Genomic DNA, 17095 nt, shown 5'->3' with positions numbered 1-17095 from the left:
CTCAAGAAGTTAATTATAGGTTATAAAATAAACTGGCTCAACAAGTTGTGAGTTTGAGTGAAGACCCAAACTTTTAACATATTCTGAGGTGTGTGTTGTAGAGTTTTCATGGATTTTTTTTTTTACAATTTTGATTATCAGTTTCTACATATTTTCCTGTCCCAAATTACTTCCCTTTTACAGTCATTTATAGGAGTACCTCATTGAAAAGCTGTAATTCAGGATTTGAATTTAAATACTCACATCTCAAGAAGTTAATTATAGGTTATAAAATAAACTGGCTCAACAAGTTGTGAGTTTGAGTGAAGACCCAAACTTTTAACATATTCTGAGGTGTGTGTTGTAGAGTTTTCATGGATTTTTTTTTTTTACAATTTTGATTATCAGTTTCTACATATTTTCCTGTCCCAAATTACTTCCCTTTTACAGTCATTTATAGGAGTACCTCATTTGAATGAGAATTCGTCTTTATAGTCCATGTTCATTTAGAAGCCAACTCGTTTAACAAAGGTAATTCTTTAAACAAATTTATATCCAGTGTAATTGTCTTTACGTTGCTGTACAATGTTACAGGCAAAAAGAGTTCCCTCTTCTCTCAGGAGGAAAAAGGCAGGTGACTCACAAGTCCTAAACAAAACCAGATGTAGTTGGGGGAAAAAAGTTATTTTCTTAGCCACGTTTTATTCCTACCGCAAAGCCATTCTCAAATGGGGAGAGTTTCTATTTTGCCCTGTATTCAAACTCAACTATCCATTGCCGATTTACAAACTAAGGTGGTGTGTGGTATCTTCCTTCTTTGAAAAGGAGGCAGGTGTATGAATTTTGAATATGAGTTGGTTGAATAGTGGTGTGGAAAAACTTGATGAGGTTTAGGGTTGGTTGGTCTTGATTGATAGGGCAGAGTATTAGGGAAACGAGGGACCACCTTGTACAATAGATGTTAGCAATAGAGCCAAACCTCTTTATGCATGGTTGACGAAACCGACACCTAACAACTGATGTATGTAAACATTCCACATTACAATGAAATACATTAGTGTACATATTTCACCAACATATTTAAATGATAATTAGAATACTATTTTGATACCTTATCAAATTGTTTGGAACAGTTGTAGGGATCTCCCATCCTGTAATACTCTTATCAGTTAGATCAAGGAAAAAATGGTTAAATACTAGGAAATGTAGGATTAGAAACCAGAAAGTTAGGATTAGAGAGGAATGGATGGATGGGTTAGCACAATTTTACCCATATTGGAGGTAAAACATTTGGTATGTTTTAAAAAATGTGTTGATGCTGTCTCCCACTGTTCCAATTTAGGCCATCATATTTACCGTTATTTCTCTGCATATTGGTCAGATTGAGCAGTATTAGAGATCTCGATGAGTGGCGGCTGGAGAGAACTGAAGAGTTACACCCGGTATTGGGTCCACCTGAATCCTGCCATTGAGCAGTTGGGGAGGCCTGAACGAACCACTCGACTACTTGGAGTCCGAGTTGCCTCCTCTAAAAACGGGGCTCCACTGAGAAATTATCTTCAGAAAACAAGGTGTTTTCCAGAATCTCCCATCAGACTCCCCATCAGCCTCGGGCAGGCTGCCCACTTGGCGCTCCTTACACAGACGGCCCACTGTGCCGCTCACTATGACGCCCGCCGCGGCCCCGCCCCCCGCCCGTCCGGGCCCCGCCCCCGTCCGGGCCCCGCCCCCGCCTGTCCGGGCCCCGCCCCCACCTGTCCAGGCCCCGCCTCCCGCCCGGCCGGGCCCCGCCTCCCGCCTATCCAGGCCCCGCCTCCCACCTGTCCGGGCCCCGCCTCCGCCTCGCGCAGCCTTCCGGGAACCGGGCCCGCCCCCAGCCCATGCGGAGCCGCGGCCGCCGGCGCCGCCCCCTCCGCGCGCCCGCCTGCCGCAGCCCGCGCCGCCTGTGGCCGTCGCGCGCCTCCGCCGCCCCGCGCCGCTGCCGCCGCCGCCGCCGCGCTCGCTGGCTGGCCCGGTGCGGGCGCTGGGCTTCCGCTGCCGAGGAGGCCCAGCAGCGCCGCCGCCGCCGCCGCCGCCGCCGCCCCTTCGGCCCGGGCCCGGGCCCCCGCCCCGCCCCGGGCCCCGGCCCCGGCCCCGGCCCCGGCCCCGGCCCCGGCCCCGGCGCCCTGCCCGGCCCGGCGATGAAGTGTCACTACGAAGCGCTGGGGGTGCGGCGCGACGCCAGCGAGGAGGAGCTCAAGAAGGCCTATCGGAAGCTGGCCCTGAAATGGCACCCGGGTAACTACGAGCCGGGCCCCCGCCACCCCTCGCAGCCCTCGCAGCCCGAATAACTGCGGGGCCCTGGGCGGCCCCGACCTCCCGCGGGCTCGGGCTCGGGCCAGGTGCCGCCGCGCAGAGCCCTTGCCGCCGCCCGCCGCCCGCCGCCCGCCGCATCCTCGGCCCGGCTGCCCCGGAGCCCCCGCGCCCGCGGCCCCTCCCGGCCGCCCCGCGCCCGCAGCCCGCAGCGCCTTCTAGCGCCTTCCCCGCTCCTCCCGGGGGCCGGGGCCCCGAGCGCCTGGTCCCGGCCGCCTAGCTGCCCGTAGCTGCCCGTAGCTGCCCGTAGCTGCCCGTAGCTTCATCGCCGAATCCCGGCTGCCCAGGCGTGAAGCCTGGCCGCTTACTGAAATCCAGGCTGTCTGTTAAGTAGCTGTGCCCCCCCCCCCCCCCGCCCCGACTCCTTTCCCGGTAAGCCGTTGAAATTCAGACCCGGACTCCCCTCGGGTGTCCTGCAGACCGAGACTTCTAAGGCGGTGGCTTCCCTCGCGAAGCTTGCCCGTGTACTTAGAAGTACGCTTCCTTTGGATGTTTTATTTGGTGGTAGGTCAGGCTCCTGGGAGGTTTCGGACTGGGAAACTAAGGGCTGTCGTTGAACCTCAGCTTTTTGAGGCTTCTGAGAGGTTTACGTATTAGCGCTAGAACCTCCAGTATATACAAGGCACCAGAGGAAGATTCTGAAGTGCTTAGAGATCCCAAGAGTCTTGCTGGGAAAACATGCTGTACCTAAGCCGTGAAATCTTAAATACAAGTGCAAACAAAACAGCACAACACACACAATTGGTAGTTGGATTCGTAGAACAACTAACAAATGCCCCAGGCATTCTGGGGACGAAGTTTTTTCACTGTGTCCTGAGAGGCAGTGAGGCTTCCCCTTGGCAGAGGAGCCTAGATTTATGCTGGATCCTAGAGGAATGGAACTGGGAAAGGTAAGCTTAAAAGTAGAGGCAACAGCATCATGGTGGACCAGAGATGGTCCAGGGGCAGTTTGAGGACAGTATTTATTGGAAATCTGAAAATATGTGTTGAGAGAAGAGCTGAAGGAGGGGCTTGGGACCCAAATGGTCAAAGGGTAATGTCTGGGGTTGAACAAGAAATAAAGGTATGGATTTGTTACTTAGAGTAATGATCACCAACGGAGGAACTTAAATATATATTGGAAAGGAAGAAAGTAAGCAAGCTAAACATTCATCACAGCAGGAAGTCAAAATTAATTAAATCCAAAATGAATAATTCTAAAGAGTATTGAACCATATTCTTAGAGTAATAAGGGTGTTCATCAGAAATTGAGTAGGAATTAGAAGGAAGTTAGAAATTCCTTGCCTTTTCTGGCTGGAAAAATGTGATTGATGCTTGTGACCAAATGCATATATAATTTTGATGATAATACTAAGATTTTTTTTTTTTTAGTGTAGTTTTAAGATCAGATTGTAAAGGGTCTTGAATGTTAGGCTAAGGACTGTCGAATTTGTTTTTCTAATAATGGCTGGTTTTATTAAGCTGTCTTGAGGTGGTACTGTGAGGGCCCGTGAGTGGACTGCAGAGGGACAGAGACAGAAGTCAGGTAGGTTCCACTATGGAAGGGTCCACACCAGGCTGGGGGTCAGTGGGAAGGAAGGGCCAGGCCAGGTTGAAAAGATGCTGTAAAGGAAAAATTACCAGATTTGGTGATTAATTGGAAATCAGTGCAAGGAAGGGAGGAAGAAGTATGCAAACATTATTAAAACATCACTAACTGTTTTGAAACCTAACTGGTTAGAAATGAAATGTGCATGTCTTCTCTGAATGCCATCATAAAACATAACATCCTAAATATCTTTTGGTGTGAAGATGCCTGTACACTTAAAGGATACATCCTCTCCAGGCAACACAGGATTATGATGGCTTGTTAATTTGTTACGTCCGTCAGTCAGCGAATGTTTAATTCATGCTGTGTGCAGGGTTCTGTGTTAGATGTTTCTGAGGTTAACATATGGGGTTTGCTCCAAAAAGAATTTGTACTTCAAAACAAAGGCTGCTCATTTTTCATTGTTAAAGGTATTTGTTTTTTTGTTGAGCCACCGAACATAATCTTCAGTAGGGTCAACATTACTTCCAGTGAGATCACTCCTTGTGAAGGGAAGGTTTTTATTTGATGCCACGAGCACTTTGATGTGTGAATGAGACAGGGACAGTCCCTTCCCTGCTGGCACAAAGTCATCAGAGAGTCACAGGAAAACAGGCAGTTGCAGTCTGATGAGATCAGGATGGTATGAAGGCAATAGAAGATGCTTATGAGCACATATGCCTGACGTGGACTGGGTTTGTGTGTAGGTGGGAGAGATGTGCATCCCCAGAGAAGTGACCTCTAAGGCAAGACTAAAGGCAGAAAGCAGTTAATACAGGTGGAGGGAGGCAAGACAAAGCATAGCAGAGTGCAGGAAGGGGAAGTGGTGAGCATGGCCCGAGAAGCAGCAGGCAGGTCATGGAGGTTGGGGTAAACTGGATTAGGTACATTGGATTTTAACCTAAGGGCATTGGGAAGCCACTGAAAAGTCGGAAGCAGGAGACAAAGATATTTATTTTTCAGGTATCTCTGGCTATTGTGGAGAGAGTGGATTGGAGCGACCAAGACTGGGGGTAGGGAGACCAGGAGGTCAGAGTACATTGAGGTCACCCATGGTGATCATAGTATCTGCAGATGGAAACTGAGCCAAGTGCTAGAATTCTCAGTGAGTTAAGGGAGATTGGTTGAGTGATGTGTGGACAGTGAGAAGGGGAAGAAGGTGGCCAGTGGTTTGAATCTGGAAGGAATGTAGTTTGCCCTCGGAGGTGAGTGAAGGGCCAGCAGTCAGGAGGAAGCCAGCTCCAGCACCAGACCTGCCGTATGAGGGCTGTGGCTTAAGGAGCCCCAGGAGGAAGCCCTGCAGGGAAGTGGTATTCTCAGGAAGCCTGGCTTCCCTCAAGACAGAACTTAAAAGGCTCAATCCATGGAATTTTCCAAAAGGCACCTTAAAAAAGTTTGGGAGGGAATAGAAGAGTATGCATAGTGGATCCAGAGAAAAGCACAAAGAATAGTGTGAAAATGCTTTTTAAATTTGGATGACTGGATTTGCAATACCTGTGGCCTTTACATGTGGCTAATAATAAATGTGGGCTTTTTGTTTCTTTATTATTGCTTTTTAACTTATTGCATTTATGCTTTTCAATCTCACTTTAACATTATAGTCAACCAGTTCAGGTATGTTTAAGTGAAATAAAGAGCCATATGACAGGCTGGGAAAAAGTTATTTAAGAAGATGCTTCAGTAAGAAGTTAGGTCTTATTTTCAGCTGATACATTGATGGACTTTCTGCGTTTGAAAGCTTGAGCTTTCTCCAAACTTCTTTGGGGGAGGAAGGAAGGGAGTGGGAAGAAACAGGACAACAGAGTACAGTACTGATTAAAAGGTGAAGAAGAACCACCCACATACCTCCCCCAGTCACCTTTTTTGTTTTATGTGGGAAGATTTATTTGCTGGCATTTTCTGCCATTCTGCTTTAATTGGGACTGTGCTTTTTTATTTATGACAAAAAGTTTATGAATGATTTGGTGAAGATGTAGAAATCATGAGTATTTTTGAATCATGAAAGATGTAGAAATCATGACTTTCACCTTAAAGCATGTCTGGACTGTTGAGCTGCATGTGACAGGACGATGGCTACAGTAACTAAACCAAATAGTTTTGTTTTTCTCACCTTAGCAAGAAATCCAGAGAGGGCCCATCTTGGTAGCTCCAGCTCTTGATGATGAAACGGTCAGAGACATGCTCCATTGTCCTGACTCTAAGGCTTGAGTGTTTGCACCGAGTATAAACAGTTAAGCTTCAAAGCTAGAAGTTTCTTGCTCTCTCATGTCGAGGTGCAGACAGAGACCGGCAGGTGAGCTGCGGTGGAGCAGTTCTCCTCCGCGAGGTCTGTGGACTCTGCTTAGCTCCTTTCAGATGGGCCCTCACTTACTGTCCAGGGTGGTCATTGGCGGTCCCAGGGAGCAGAAGGGAGGAGGAAAGGGTAGAGCAGGGGCAGCGTGTGTGCTGGTTGCCTTTTAAGGAAGTCCCTAAAAGCTGTCGTATAACACTTTTATGGTGGTAGTGATTGGAATGTAGTCACAGTCATGCCACGCTTCAAAGGAGACTGAGAAATGGAGTTTTTTATCATGGGACCCCATACCTGCCACAAAATCAGGGTTCACTGTTACTGGAAGAAGGGAATAAAGGAGCAGTCTTTGCCTCAATCCTCATAATCACCTGTAGGCCTTAGACTGACTTTGGACTGTGTTAAGGGTGTAAGGTGAGTGCTACCAAAGCCCATCCCTTTCATATGGAAAATAAAATCTTTCCTGGAAAGTTTTACTTGGTTGCCATGTGTTTATATTTCATTGGCTAAAACTGGGTCACCTAATCTCCCCATCCTTCAGAACATCTGGGGAGGTGAATTTTTTAACTAGGTACATTACCACTGTGAACAAAACCACGGTTTTGTTAGGAAGGAGAGACTAGGTACTGGATAGGCAGCTCTAGTAGTAGTATCTTTCATAGAGTGGTAATCAAAACTTAAAATAATGACAATAGACCACTGACTGTCCTGCATTACCTAAAACCTGATTGCAGCAGGGCCACGACGAGATAGAATTTAGTGGTATTAGTTGGACAGAACAGAAAACCTAATTATAATCACTTAAATTAAGGTGTTTTTCTCTCTCTCTTATCACAAGAAGGCTTGGAGGTAGCTGCCTCCTTGCATTGTTTCAGTGATTCGTTAATATTTCTGTGAACCTCTTGGCTTTTCCTTCAAGGTCTCAAGATGGCTGCTGAGGCACCAAACATCATGTCCACATGCAAGACAAGAAGAAAGAGGAAGGGAGGAAAATATACTAATAGACTTCTGCTGTCATCCCACTGGTCAGAACTGTGTCATATGGCCAATTCCTAGCAGCAAGGGAGGCTGGAAAGCAAGTCCTTGAGCTTAGTCAGCCTCCACAGTAGAGGTTGCAGTAGAAAAGGGGAGAGGCGTTGGATGATCTAACCTTTAGTGCCTGCCACAGAATGGATTCAGAGCTATATCTTAGTTTTTTAAAAAAACCCATTATGTAGTTACCAGTTGGCTTGTCAGTATGAAAAACACAAGAAACTTTGTCAGCCGTAAATTCACAATGAGGTCATGTGCTGCTGTTGCTAGAAGTTAACATTATGAGCTATAGTGATTAAAAGTAGAATGTGAAGAGAAGGGAGTGATGAATGGCTCTTTGACCATTGGCGCCTGTCTTTCCTGCGCTTGAAGTAGAGGACTGTGGTGTGCGGTGGCAGATGGGAGTGTGTAGTCCGGGAGAAGGGGGACCTGCAGGTGGCCGTCGGCTGGCTTCACGTGCGCTGCGCCGTGGGAGGGGGTTCAGACTTGCGCTGTAGTACTTGCCACTTACACCCGGGCTGCGGGGAGGGAGATTGTTTTTCATTCAAGTTAGAATTACCGTGATTCTAAAAGAACATTGAGAGCTTTTGATGTTAAAGCATCTTAGCAAAGAGAGCTGGCCCTGAGAGGGTATTGTCAGTGACCGTGGTTGAGCAGAAACCACCTGAAGGGCTGGACGCCGGGTACCTAAGACGGGGAGGCAGGATGCCCTTGGGTCTCGTTCTAAGGCTGCAAGATTATTCATGGGGAATAGGTTTCTGTCCTGTTTTACCTCCGGCCTCTTCGGGGCAAGTATTAAGTTGCAGCTTCTACGATTTTGGTATGGTCCAGAGTAGATTCAAAATATTTTAGTTTCTGAGTGTATTACCTATTGCTCCATAACAAATTACCAAAAGCTTTGGGCTTTAAACACCGCAAAACACATGGACTGAGTGTCTGAGGATCAGATCTGGGAGCGGCTTAGCTGGGTGGTTCGGTTTCCCATGAGTGGTATCCTCATTGGGAAAGTCCACGTCTCAGTCTCCCCCGCGTGGTCCAGGCGGGCCTTATTTGCTTGCTGGCCGCGGGCCAGAGGCCTGTTCTCCCCGCGTCTTCATGCCGAGGCAGCTGGCTTCTCCCAGGGCGATCCGAGACAGCGAGGGCCCACGGTGGAAACTGCCATCTTTTACAAACTAATCTCAGAAGTAACTTACTGTGGCATCCTCATTTCTGCTGCCTGCTGTTGGTCCCACAGAGCAACCCTGGTGACCTGTGAGGGGGCTGCGCAGGGTGTGGCTCTTAGGAGATGGATGCGGGTCCTTGGGGGCCACCTTGGGAGCTGCCTACCTGCCTGAGACAGAGAGACTTTCTGAATTCAGAGTTAAGGAAGCACAGCCAAGGGAAGAATAATCGGTATATATTTTTAAAGCTTTATGAGATTTATTTTGCTCTATGGTGATAAAGAAAAAACAGAAAGACCGTGCAAACAGTAAACATAATTTAGCCCTAATAATAAGTCCTTCCATAACTGATTTGACGTGTGTGTGTATATATATATATATATACTATATATATATAATTTATATACATAAACTATTTATATGTAAAAAAAACTATATATATATAGCTTTTTCTAAAAATAAAATGTATGTTACCTCAGGGTTTCCCCTTTGTGGATATCCAGATTGAGTGCTCAGGTGATGCACCAAGGCCCAGTGGAAAGCCTGCAGTTTCTACTCCAGTAGATAGTTCTCACATACCCTGATTATCAGCTCTCACCCAGATCTCTCTGCTTTTCCCTCATTGTTTTTCTTTGTTTTGTACACTCCTCACCTACTTATGGCATTTGTGATGGGAGAAGTCCCTTTAAAAGATTCTGTCCTGGGGATCCCTGGGTGGCTCAGCAGTTTAGCCTTTGGCCCAGGGCGCGATCCTGGAGTCCCGGGATCGAATCCCACGTCGGGCTCCCTGCATGGAGCCTGCTTCTCCCTCTGCCTGTGTCTCTGCATCTTTCTCTCTCTGTGTGTGTCTATCATGAATAAATAAATAAAAATCTTTAAAACAATAAAATAAAAGATTCTGTCCTTTACTTGTTTGCTGACTGAATATCTGTGACTTTATTTTTAACAGATAAAAATCTGGATAATGCCGCAGAAGCCGCTGAACAATTTAAATTAATCCAAGCAGCATATGACGTGTTGAGTGACCCTCAGGAGAGAGCGTGGTGAGCATCATGCTGTCCCTCCTATCTTAACATGTTCTGTTGGGAGGAATTATCAATAGGAGATTCGAAAAATGTATATTTGTCAAATGTTTTGGTGTGTTCTGAGTCATCTCTCATCTTCATTATATAAAATGCAGTATTAGGGTCAGAAGGAACCTTAGATGTAATTACTCCAATTACTTTATAGGTGGTGGAACAAAGCTTGACAACATTAAATAGATTTAACTTTGATACTTGTGAAGTAACTTCTCCTTAAATGGGATGTCTCTGGTGTATAACCAGTTTACTGGTGTTACACAAGAATGTTGACTTGTTCTTAAAACACATAAGAGTCATAAGAGTGTTTCAGAGCAACAATTGCAGTATTTCCCCCAAGAACTACTTTATATGAAGAAACAGAGTTAAGCTTCTACATCTGTGGCAGATACTTTTACTTAGGATGACCTGATAAGTTAATACCATTCCAGACAAAAATTTCTCTGTTTAAAGTTTGCATTTTCAGATTTTTTGATGAACTTTTTGCTATGAAAGAATAAGTTTTAAGCCCTTACATAACTTATGTGCAGGAGCCTGCTGTTACAAAGAGCAGGGGGGTATTCAGTGCTGCTCTGTGAGTCTTGTGTGTTAAATAATACAGCTGACTTTAAAATTTGCCTTATACGATAATCAGAGAGAGAATTCTACTTTTTTTTTTTTTTTCCTCCTGAAAACTTCAGAGATCTGGCCTTAGAAATGCTTTTGTCTTTCTTTAGGAACTTCTTTCTTTTCTTTCTTGCTTCTTTGCTGACTTCCTTGGTTCTGTCCTCTTCTCCAGATCTCAGGTGGCCATTCTATGCTAAGGACTCTCTTATCATTTATCTGAAGCCCCTGCTATTAATTAACTCTCCCGTTACCTGCAGGCCAGACTGCACAATTACCAGGAACATGGTCCTTCTAATGTAGGAGACCTGGTCTGGAATTCTAGCTTTGCTGCTTATTGGGTTTGTGATTATGGACAAGGTATTTAGTATTGCTGAGCTTCGATTTCCTGTTACATCTTTGGGGACAGAGTTATTATACGGAGTAATTGTGTATGTGTGAAACTCCTGGGCTGTTTACATAAACCTAAGAAGAGTCTTGTTCTGGTCTGTGTTGGTAAATCTGATCACAAATACATAATCAGTCTGTGGAGCAGATTATGTCCAGTGCCTGACCTATTTAGTAATATTTCTTATCTGTAGAAATGCAGCTACTTTTTGGGGGGAGTCATGGAAATTCTCTGGCTAATTAAATTCCATTGTTTATATTACTGTATGAACAATGTACTTGTTATCGTATTATACAGTACTTGCCTACAGCATATTAGAAGTTGCAGTCAGAATTTTAATCAGTTCTGTGAAAGATTATTAAATCTTTTCATGTTGATATTTAAAAAAAAATTTGAGTGTGGATTGGACACATTAAAATGTATAATAATAATATTTTGGCTGTTTCAGAGTAAAGCAGCCAGTGAATTCTTATTTATTCAGTGTTCACTGATAATACTAATTTGCTTTGTTTAGGTATGATAATCATAGAGAAGCTCTACTTAAAGGTGGGCTTGATGGGGAATATCAAGACGACAGCTTAGATTTGCTTCACTATTTCACTGTGACCTGTTACTCTGGTTATGGAGATGATGAAAAGGTAAGATAAATGAACTCACTCTTAATTTCCTATTAAGCACAAGACTTTCAACACAAAGAGAGTTCTTAAAACTATTTTATAATAGAAAAGTGAAATGGTGTTCATTTTGAAAACTGAAAAAACATTTGCCTTCATACTTAAATTATCAGTATATGGAAACCTCCAGTTGAAACCTAAATGTTCTTGCAGTGACAGAGCTTGAGCCTGTAATTCTTTAACATTAAAATTTTTCATGTTACATTTTAAAATCGTGTTCTGTGATTAGACTACAAAACTATTAAAAATTTGTGTTCCTGCTACTGTTTTTTAGGGCTTTTATACAGTCTATCGTAATGTTTTTGAAATGATTGCGAAGGAAGAACTAGAATCTGTGTTAGAAGAGGAGATGGAAGATTTCCCCACTTTTGGAGACTCCCAGAGCGACTATGATACGGTAAAGGAAAATTGCATTGCCAGTTTATTTTATTTTATCTTATTTTATGTATTTAAAGATTTTATTTATTTATTTATTTATTTATTTATTTATTTATTTATTTATTTTATTTATTTTTTTTTTTACTAGTTGAAGATGACAGATATTTATTGCCTGTGAAAATTTTATTGCATTTCTGGACAATTATGTAGTGAAATTACTTCAAAATGGGCCATTCAAGTTTATTAGCATTTTAAGAACTTCCCTTAAATGGGACAAAACAGTTTAAAGTGATTGCTATTGCTTTGCCCTTATCTTTCCTGCTGAGAGCAGCATATTTTGCTCACATACTTATATCTTTCTCTTGGTTGTACTTGGGTTTCTCAAAGGTTCCAAGCATGCCCCAGGAGGTCTATGTCATGCTTGGTGCTTTGGATGGCTGGATGTGTTCCCCCTTCTTCTCTAGATTCTGGTGTCACTCTGGAGTTACTCTATGTTCTTTTAGAAAGAAGAGTCTTTGCATTATTTTAAATCCAGTTGTTTTTTTTTTTTTTAAGATTTATTTATTTATTCATTCATTCATTCATTCATTCATTCATGAGAGACAGAGAGAGGGAGGCAGAGGGAAAAGCAGGCTCCATGCAGGGAGCCTGCTGCGGGACTCGATCCTGGGTCTCCAGGATCACGCCCCGGTCTGAAGCCAGGTACTAAACCTTTGAGCCACCCAAGAATCTTGTTGAATCCAGTTCTGACACGTGGCAGCGTCTACATTTATAATGGTGGCTTTGTAGCCTCAGTATCTATGTTGTTTAATTTGTTCTCTAGATGTGTGATGAAAGCCTTATCAAGACATTTTTCACGGTCAACTGTAAGTTTTTTTCAGGTTGCACATATGAGCTTATATGAGAATGTGTCATGCTGGGGCAAAATAGAAAGCAAACTCTAACTTGAAATGTTAGGTGTCTACAGTGCAGAAAATAACTCAATGTCCACAGGCAAAGAAGCTTCAGTAACAGGGTGGAACCAGACATTGCCAAAAACGAGAAAATCTGAATTCCTCCACAATACCCCATGATTCAGGAAAGCTATTTTTTTTTTTTAATTTATTTATTCATGATAGTCACACGGAGAGAGAGAGAGGCAGAGACACAGGCAGAGGGAGAAGCAGGCTCCAAGCACCGGGAGCCCAATGTGGGATTCGATCCCGGGTCTCCAGGATCGCGCCCTGGGCCAAAGGCAGGCGCCAAACCGCTGCGCCACCCAGGGATCCCTCAGGAAAGCTATTTAATAGTACCAATCCATTTCTCCACTTATAATAATAAACTAGGTGACATTGCTTGTATGGGCATCATTAAAGCTTTTCCCCCAGACCTCTGATCACTCTCTTGATGAGATTATTTTCTATTATTTTAGCAGAGATTTTATTTATTTATTCATGAGAGGCACACACACACTCACACACAGAGGCAGAGACACAGGCAGAGGGAGAAGCAGGCTCCATGCAAGGAGCCCGACACAGGGCTTGATCCAGGGTCCCCAGGATCAGGCCCTGGGCTGAAGACGGCGCTAAACCGCTGAGCCACCTGGGCTGCCCGAATTGCCAGTTTATAACTAGCGTTTATCAGTGTGTTTTTTCCCCATTTCTTTATTTAAGAAGAATGGATACTGGTCCTATGCCGTAAGCTTCTTCCTCTGTCTCCCTTCCTGGAGGGGCTTTCAGCTCCCTCACAGTGTTCTCCTTTACTTTTTGCTGTTTATTGAATGTGGTCCCATCCCATTAATCGCCTTATTCAGTTTGTTCTAGAGAGTGCTTTATTCTATAAAGCCCTGAAAGGACTGTTTCCTCCATTGATTAGTAGTGATGTTACGTATATGAAAAAAGATGTTTTGCGTCAGTGATAACTTGCTGCCTCACTGAAGAAAAAAATTCTTAAACCTCAGCATTTTACTTGTTTTCTTTGTCTCTAGGTAGTCCATCCTTTCTATGCCTATTGGCAGAGTTTCTGCACTCAGAAGAGCTTTGCTTGGAAGGAAGAATATGATACACGACAAGCTTCAAACCGCTGGGAGAAACGAGCCATGGAAAAAGAAAACAAAAAGATTCGCGACAAAGCAAGGAAGGAGAAGAATGAGCTTGTCCGTCAGCTGGTTGCGTTCATCCGGAAAAGAGACAGGAGAGTGCAGGCGCATCGGAAGCTCGTGGAGGAACAGAACGCTGAGAAGGCGAGGAAGGCAGAGGAGATGAGGCGGCAGCAGAAGCTGAAGCAGGCAAAGTATGGGATGCGTGGCCGGGCCCCTTGCTCAGTAGAGGTATGGGGCCAGGCCTGATGGGGCACTTCCATGGGGGGCCATGTCATCATCCTGGCTTCATTAGCCTCCAGGAAAATGTTTTTCTTTTGCACTGCATGTTTTTCTTCAGAGGCCCTTTATACTTGAGACCCGTTACCAGACTCTCGTGAGATGTAATAGTAATGACTGTCAGTTGATCTCTTCCTCTGCACAAGGCCCTGTTCTAAGCGCTTTGTACACAGCAATTCTGCAAAGCAAGGCCTGGCTTTTCTCCTCATCTTTTTGAGGAGGCGAGGCAGACGGGTCCAAGATCACATAGCAAGGCAATCACAGCGGCAGGCACTGAACCTGAGACGTCAGTGCAGTGCCCTCGCTTGGCCCCACCTTGTAGCCCTGCGTCTTTGTACGCTCCAGATTCTTAATTCGTTTCTGTATCTTTAAAGCTCTGTTACTTGGAGATAGTGTAAAAGCATTGTGTCCAGAGCATCGTAGCATTCTTTTAAAGATTATTCATTTCTTATATAAATTCTTCCTGCCCCATCCCTCATTTTTGGAAAATTAGCACTTTACTTGACACTTCGGATTTAAAACCACCTCAAGGCTTTTAATAACTTGCAAAGAGTTAGAGTTTCCCAAACCCATTGTCTAATAGAGTAGTTAAAACCAACCACACAACAGACGAGTGACTTTGCCTTCATTTGAACGAAGTACAGATTTTAAAACTTTGTAGACACTGACAGTGTAGGGGGAAGGAGCCCTCTCTCTCCAGGAGGGTGGGTTTTAAGCCTGCAGGGTAAGTGGGACTAATGTGGAGACCTGCTTCTCTGAGTAAGCGAGGCTGTGCTGTGCATCTAGGCTGGCAGAGCAGTACAGAGAGCAGAGCTGGATGACCGTGGCCGACCTGGAGAAGGAGCTCAAGGAGATGGAGGCGCGCTATGAGAAGGAGTTTGGAGATGGATCAGATGAAGAGGAGATGGAGGAATCTGAACTCAAAGATGGGCACGAAGGTAACTTCATTCATTAGGAAATGTGGGAAAATAAATGTTTGTGTGTGCAGGGGCTGGTCAAGAGGCCCAGGTGTAAGAAGGGGGGTGGGGGAGTGGCTGCAGACTCAGCTACTGCCAGAACCAGTGTTGCCAAGGTTTTTGTGTTCGTGTTCGTGTGCTTTTTTTTTTTTTTTTAAGATCTTATTTATTCATGAGAGACAGAGAGAGAGAGAGAGACAGAGACACAGGCAGAGGGAGAAGCAGGCTCCATACAGGGAGCCCGATGTGGGACTCGATCCTGGGTTTCCAGGATCATACCCTGGGCTGAAGGTGGTGCTAAACCGCTGAGCCACCTGGGCTGCCCCTCGTGTGCTTTTTAAGCAGACCCAGAAATCTGGATTTTTATATGACCTCTTCTGATTTTTAAATGTGGCAATTAAAATGGAAAACTGTATTGTATAGGCCACGCAAAGGTAGTCCATTGAAGCTGTCTAATTTCCTAGACTACCAGAGTTTATTTGATTAATAAACTCTTCTGGCCATACAAACAGTTTGTGTGCTTCTGGCTGCATGAATAATTTCGCAGATGGGCATATTGACAGGTGTGACTGCTGATTACTTAGGAAACCGCAATAAAGCTCGGTAGGTCAAGTTTTAATAGCAACTCTTTCCAGAAAAACTGATAACTGTACAGGAGTCTACATGGTGTATACAAATTCTTCCTCTCATTTCTCACTTTGTTTAGGGGCTCCTCTTGGTGTGCTGTAAAGTGTCCTTTCTGCACCTCTTGTTAGAGCACAGGCATGAGACCACCTGAAAAGGCGAGGATTAGGCATTGTTGAGAATACCTGACTTTTCACGGTGTCCCTAGTTATTCCGTGAGGAATAACGTGGAAAGATCTAAGCACAGATCTGGGTCAGTTTGACCGTATCTACAGATGTGTTGTTTTAGACTAGCAGCTAAGTGATAAAACGATGGACTTTTATTTACTCCAAATGATGATGAAATGAAACTTTTTGTTAATGACTTAGACATAGTATGTGTGAAAATCTTTTGAAAATTACAATGCATTCTATAAATGTGAGGTGGCATAATTAAAGTTTTATGTAAAATTTATGAAGTGCTTTCACATGCAAGAGTTTGCTTGATCCTCACACAATACCCCTTAAATGAAAGTTTTGCTCATAGAATGATCTCTGTTTTACTGAAGAGAAAAATAAGATTTTGAGAAGCTGGCCTGTAGGCCTAACATATGACCGTTTTTAGATCCAGATTTTGACTTCAAATACAACATTCTTTATTAACTCTTTGATTAATCATTTATATAGTATATTGAAAGGGTACAGGTAATTGCACAATAACACCATTTATTAAACAATACTAGGTAGGATAAGTTTTAATCACCTATGGATTCAATGAGAACGTCCTTCAGAATCGTATTAATATCCCTTATTTATAAAGAACAAAAGCGTAGACCATAGGAGAGAGACCCTGGGATCTTTATTGATCTCCTTGCATGATCCCATATATTGGTCTCAATGGCAATCAATTTACTTGTTTATTTCTTAGATAGATTATGGGATTTTGTAGAGACTTTTAGTTCAACATTTTAGTTGCTTAGATTTTGCGGACTATATTGATAGTAACTATTTTGTTTAATAAAGCCCCAAGCTTTTTAAAAAAACAACGGTGTAAAGACATGTTAAAGTTTACATATAAAATGTTGTTTTATGACCAGCCTGTCAAATAAGGATGAGTGTTATAAGCTAAATTTATTTAAGCATTTAAGAGTGGATTACAGTTACAAATGTGTTCACGTCAAATCTTGCTTAAGAGGTAAACTGAAAAACCTTTGTTGAAGAAACTGCTTTGTAGTAGAGCTATGAAAGTGGCATTTGATTTTCTGAATTTAGCTCACACTGAGAACTTTGAGAGACTTTGAGTCTTCTCAGTAGACTTAAGAGAAGAATTGGAAAGAAAAGTGGTTGATTTGGAAGCCTCCCCTTATAATCCAGGGCTGCTTTTAAAAGGTCAGTTCAAATCCTAGTAATGTTATTGTTTTTGTGTAAGGAAATACAATTTCTAATTTGTGTGTAATGTTAGATCATTACTAAAGACAGTAATTTGTTAACATGATTAAGATTTGGATTCTATTCAAACAAGATAGTTAGTGTTGGCCTCCCTCTCATAGGTAAAGACAGTGATGAAGCTGAGGATGCTGAGCTGTACGATGACCTTTACTGCCCAGCATGTGACAAATCTTTCAAGACTGAAAAGGCGTAAGTTTAAGATCTTTGAACTCCCCTTTTCTTCTGAGGTGAA

General features: G+C 43.7%; 2 protein-coding genes across 26 annotated transcripts in view; one reads left to right on the top strand and one right to left on the bottom strand.

The window, feature by feature from the left end:
- Positions 1-1649, bottom strand: part of RAD1 (RAD1 checkpoint DNA exonuclease) — a 61148-nt gene extending 59499 nt beyond the window's left edge. For 3 of the 6 annotated variants that reach the window (XM_077896283.1, XM_077896282.1, XM_077896288.1), the window contains exons 1-2: positions 1336-1649; positions 446-627 (exon numbers count right to left, since the gene is read on the bottom strand). The gene's annotated coding sequence lies outside the window, so the exon portion shown is untranslated. The remainder of the gene's footprint in view (positions 1-445; positions 628-1335) is intronic. The other 3 variants (XM_077896284.1, XM_077896285.1, XM_077896291.1) reach the window with 1 other exon arrangement.
- A 450-nt stretch (positions 1650-2099) lies between these two features.
- DNAJC21 (DnaJ heat shock protein family (Hsp40) member C21) overlaps positions 2100-17095 on the top strand; it is a 44117-nt gene continuing 29121 nt past the window's right edge. For 19 of the 20 annotated variants that reach the window (XR_013378651.1, XR_013378649.1, XR_013378648.1 and 16 more), the window contains exons 1-7: positions 2100-2256; positions 9327-9420; positions 10962-11085; positions 11396-11518; positions 13466-13770; positions 14642-14793; positions 16965-17052. Coding sequence is in view for 2 of the 20 variants with exons in the window: in XM_077896253.1 (XP_077752379.1) it covers positions 2160-2256; positions 9327-9420; positions 10962-11085; positions 11396-11518; positions 13466-13770; positions 14642-14793; positions 16965-17052 (983 nt within the window). In the remaining 18 variants the exon portion in view is untranslated. Of the gene's footprint in view, positions 2257-2787; positions 3222-7104; positions 7211-9326; positions 9421-10961; positions 11086-11395; positions 11519-13465; positions 13771-14641; positions 14794-16964; positions 17053-17095 lie in introns of those variants that run through there. The other variant, XM_077896254.1, reaches the window with a different exon arrangement.

The sequence above is a fragment of the Canis aureus genome, chromosome 4 (assembly GCF_053574225.1).
Source record: "Canis aureus isolate CA01 chromosome 4, VMU_Caureus_v.1.0, whole genome shotgun sequence".
Classification (NCBI taxonomy): domain Eukaryota; kingdom Metazoa; phylum Chordata; class Mammalia; order Carnivora; family Canidae; genus Canis; species Canis aureus.
The sequence above is the reverse complement of the archived record's forward strand: the minus strand, read 5'-3'. Positions and strand labels throughout refer to the sequence as shown.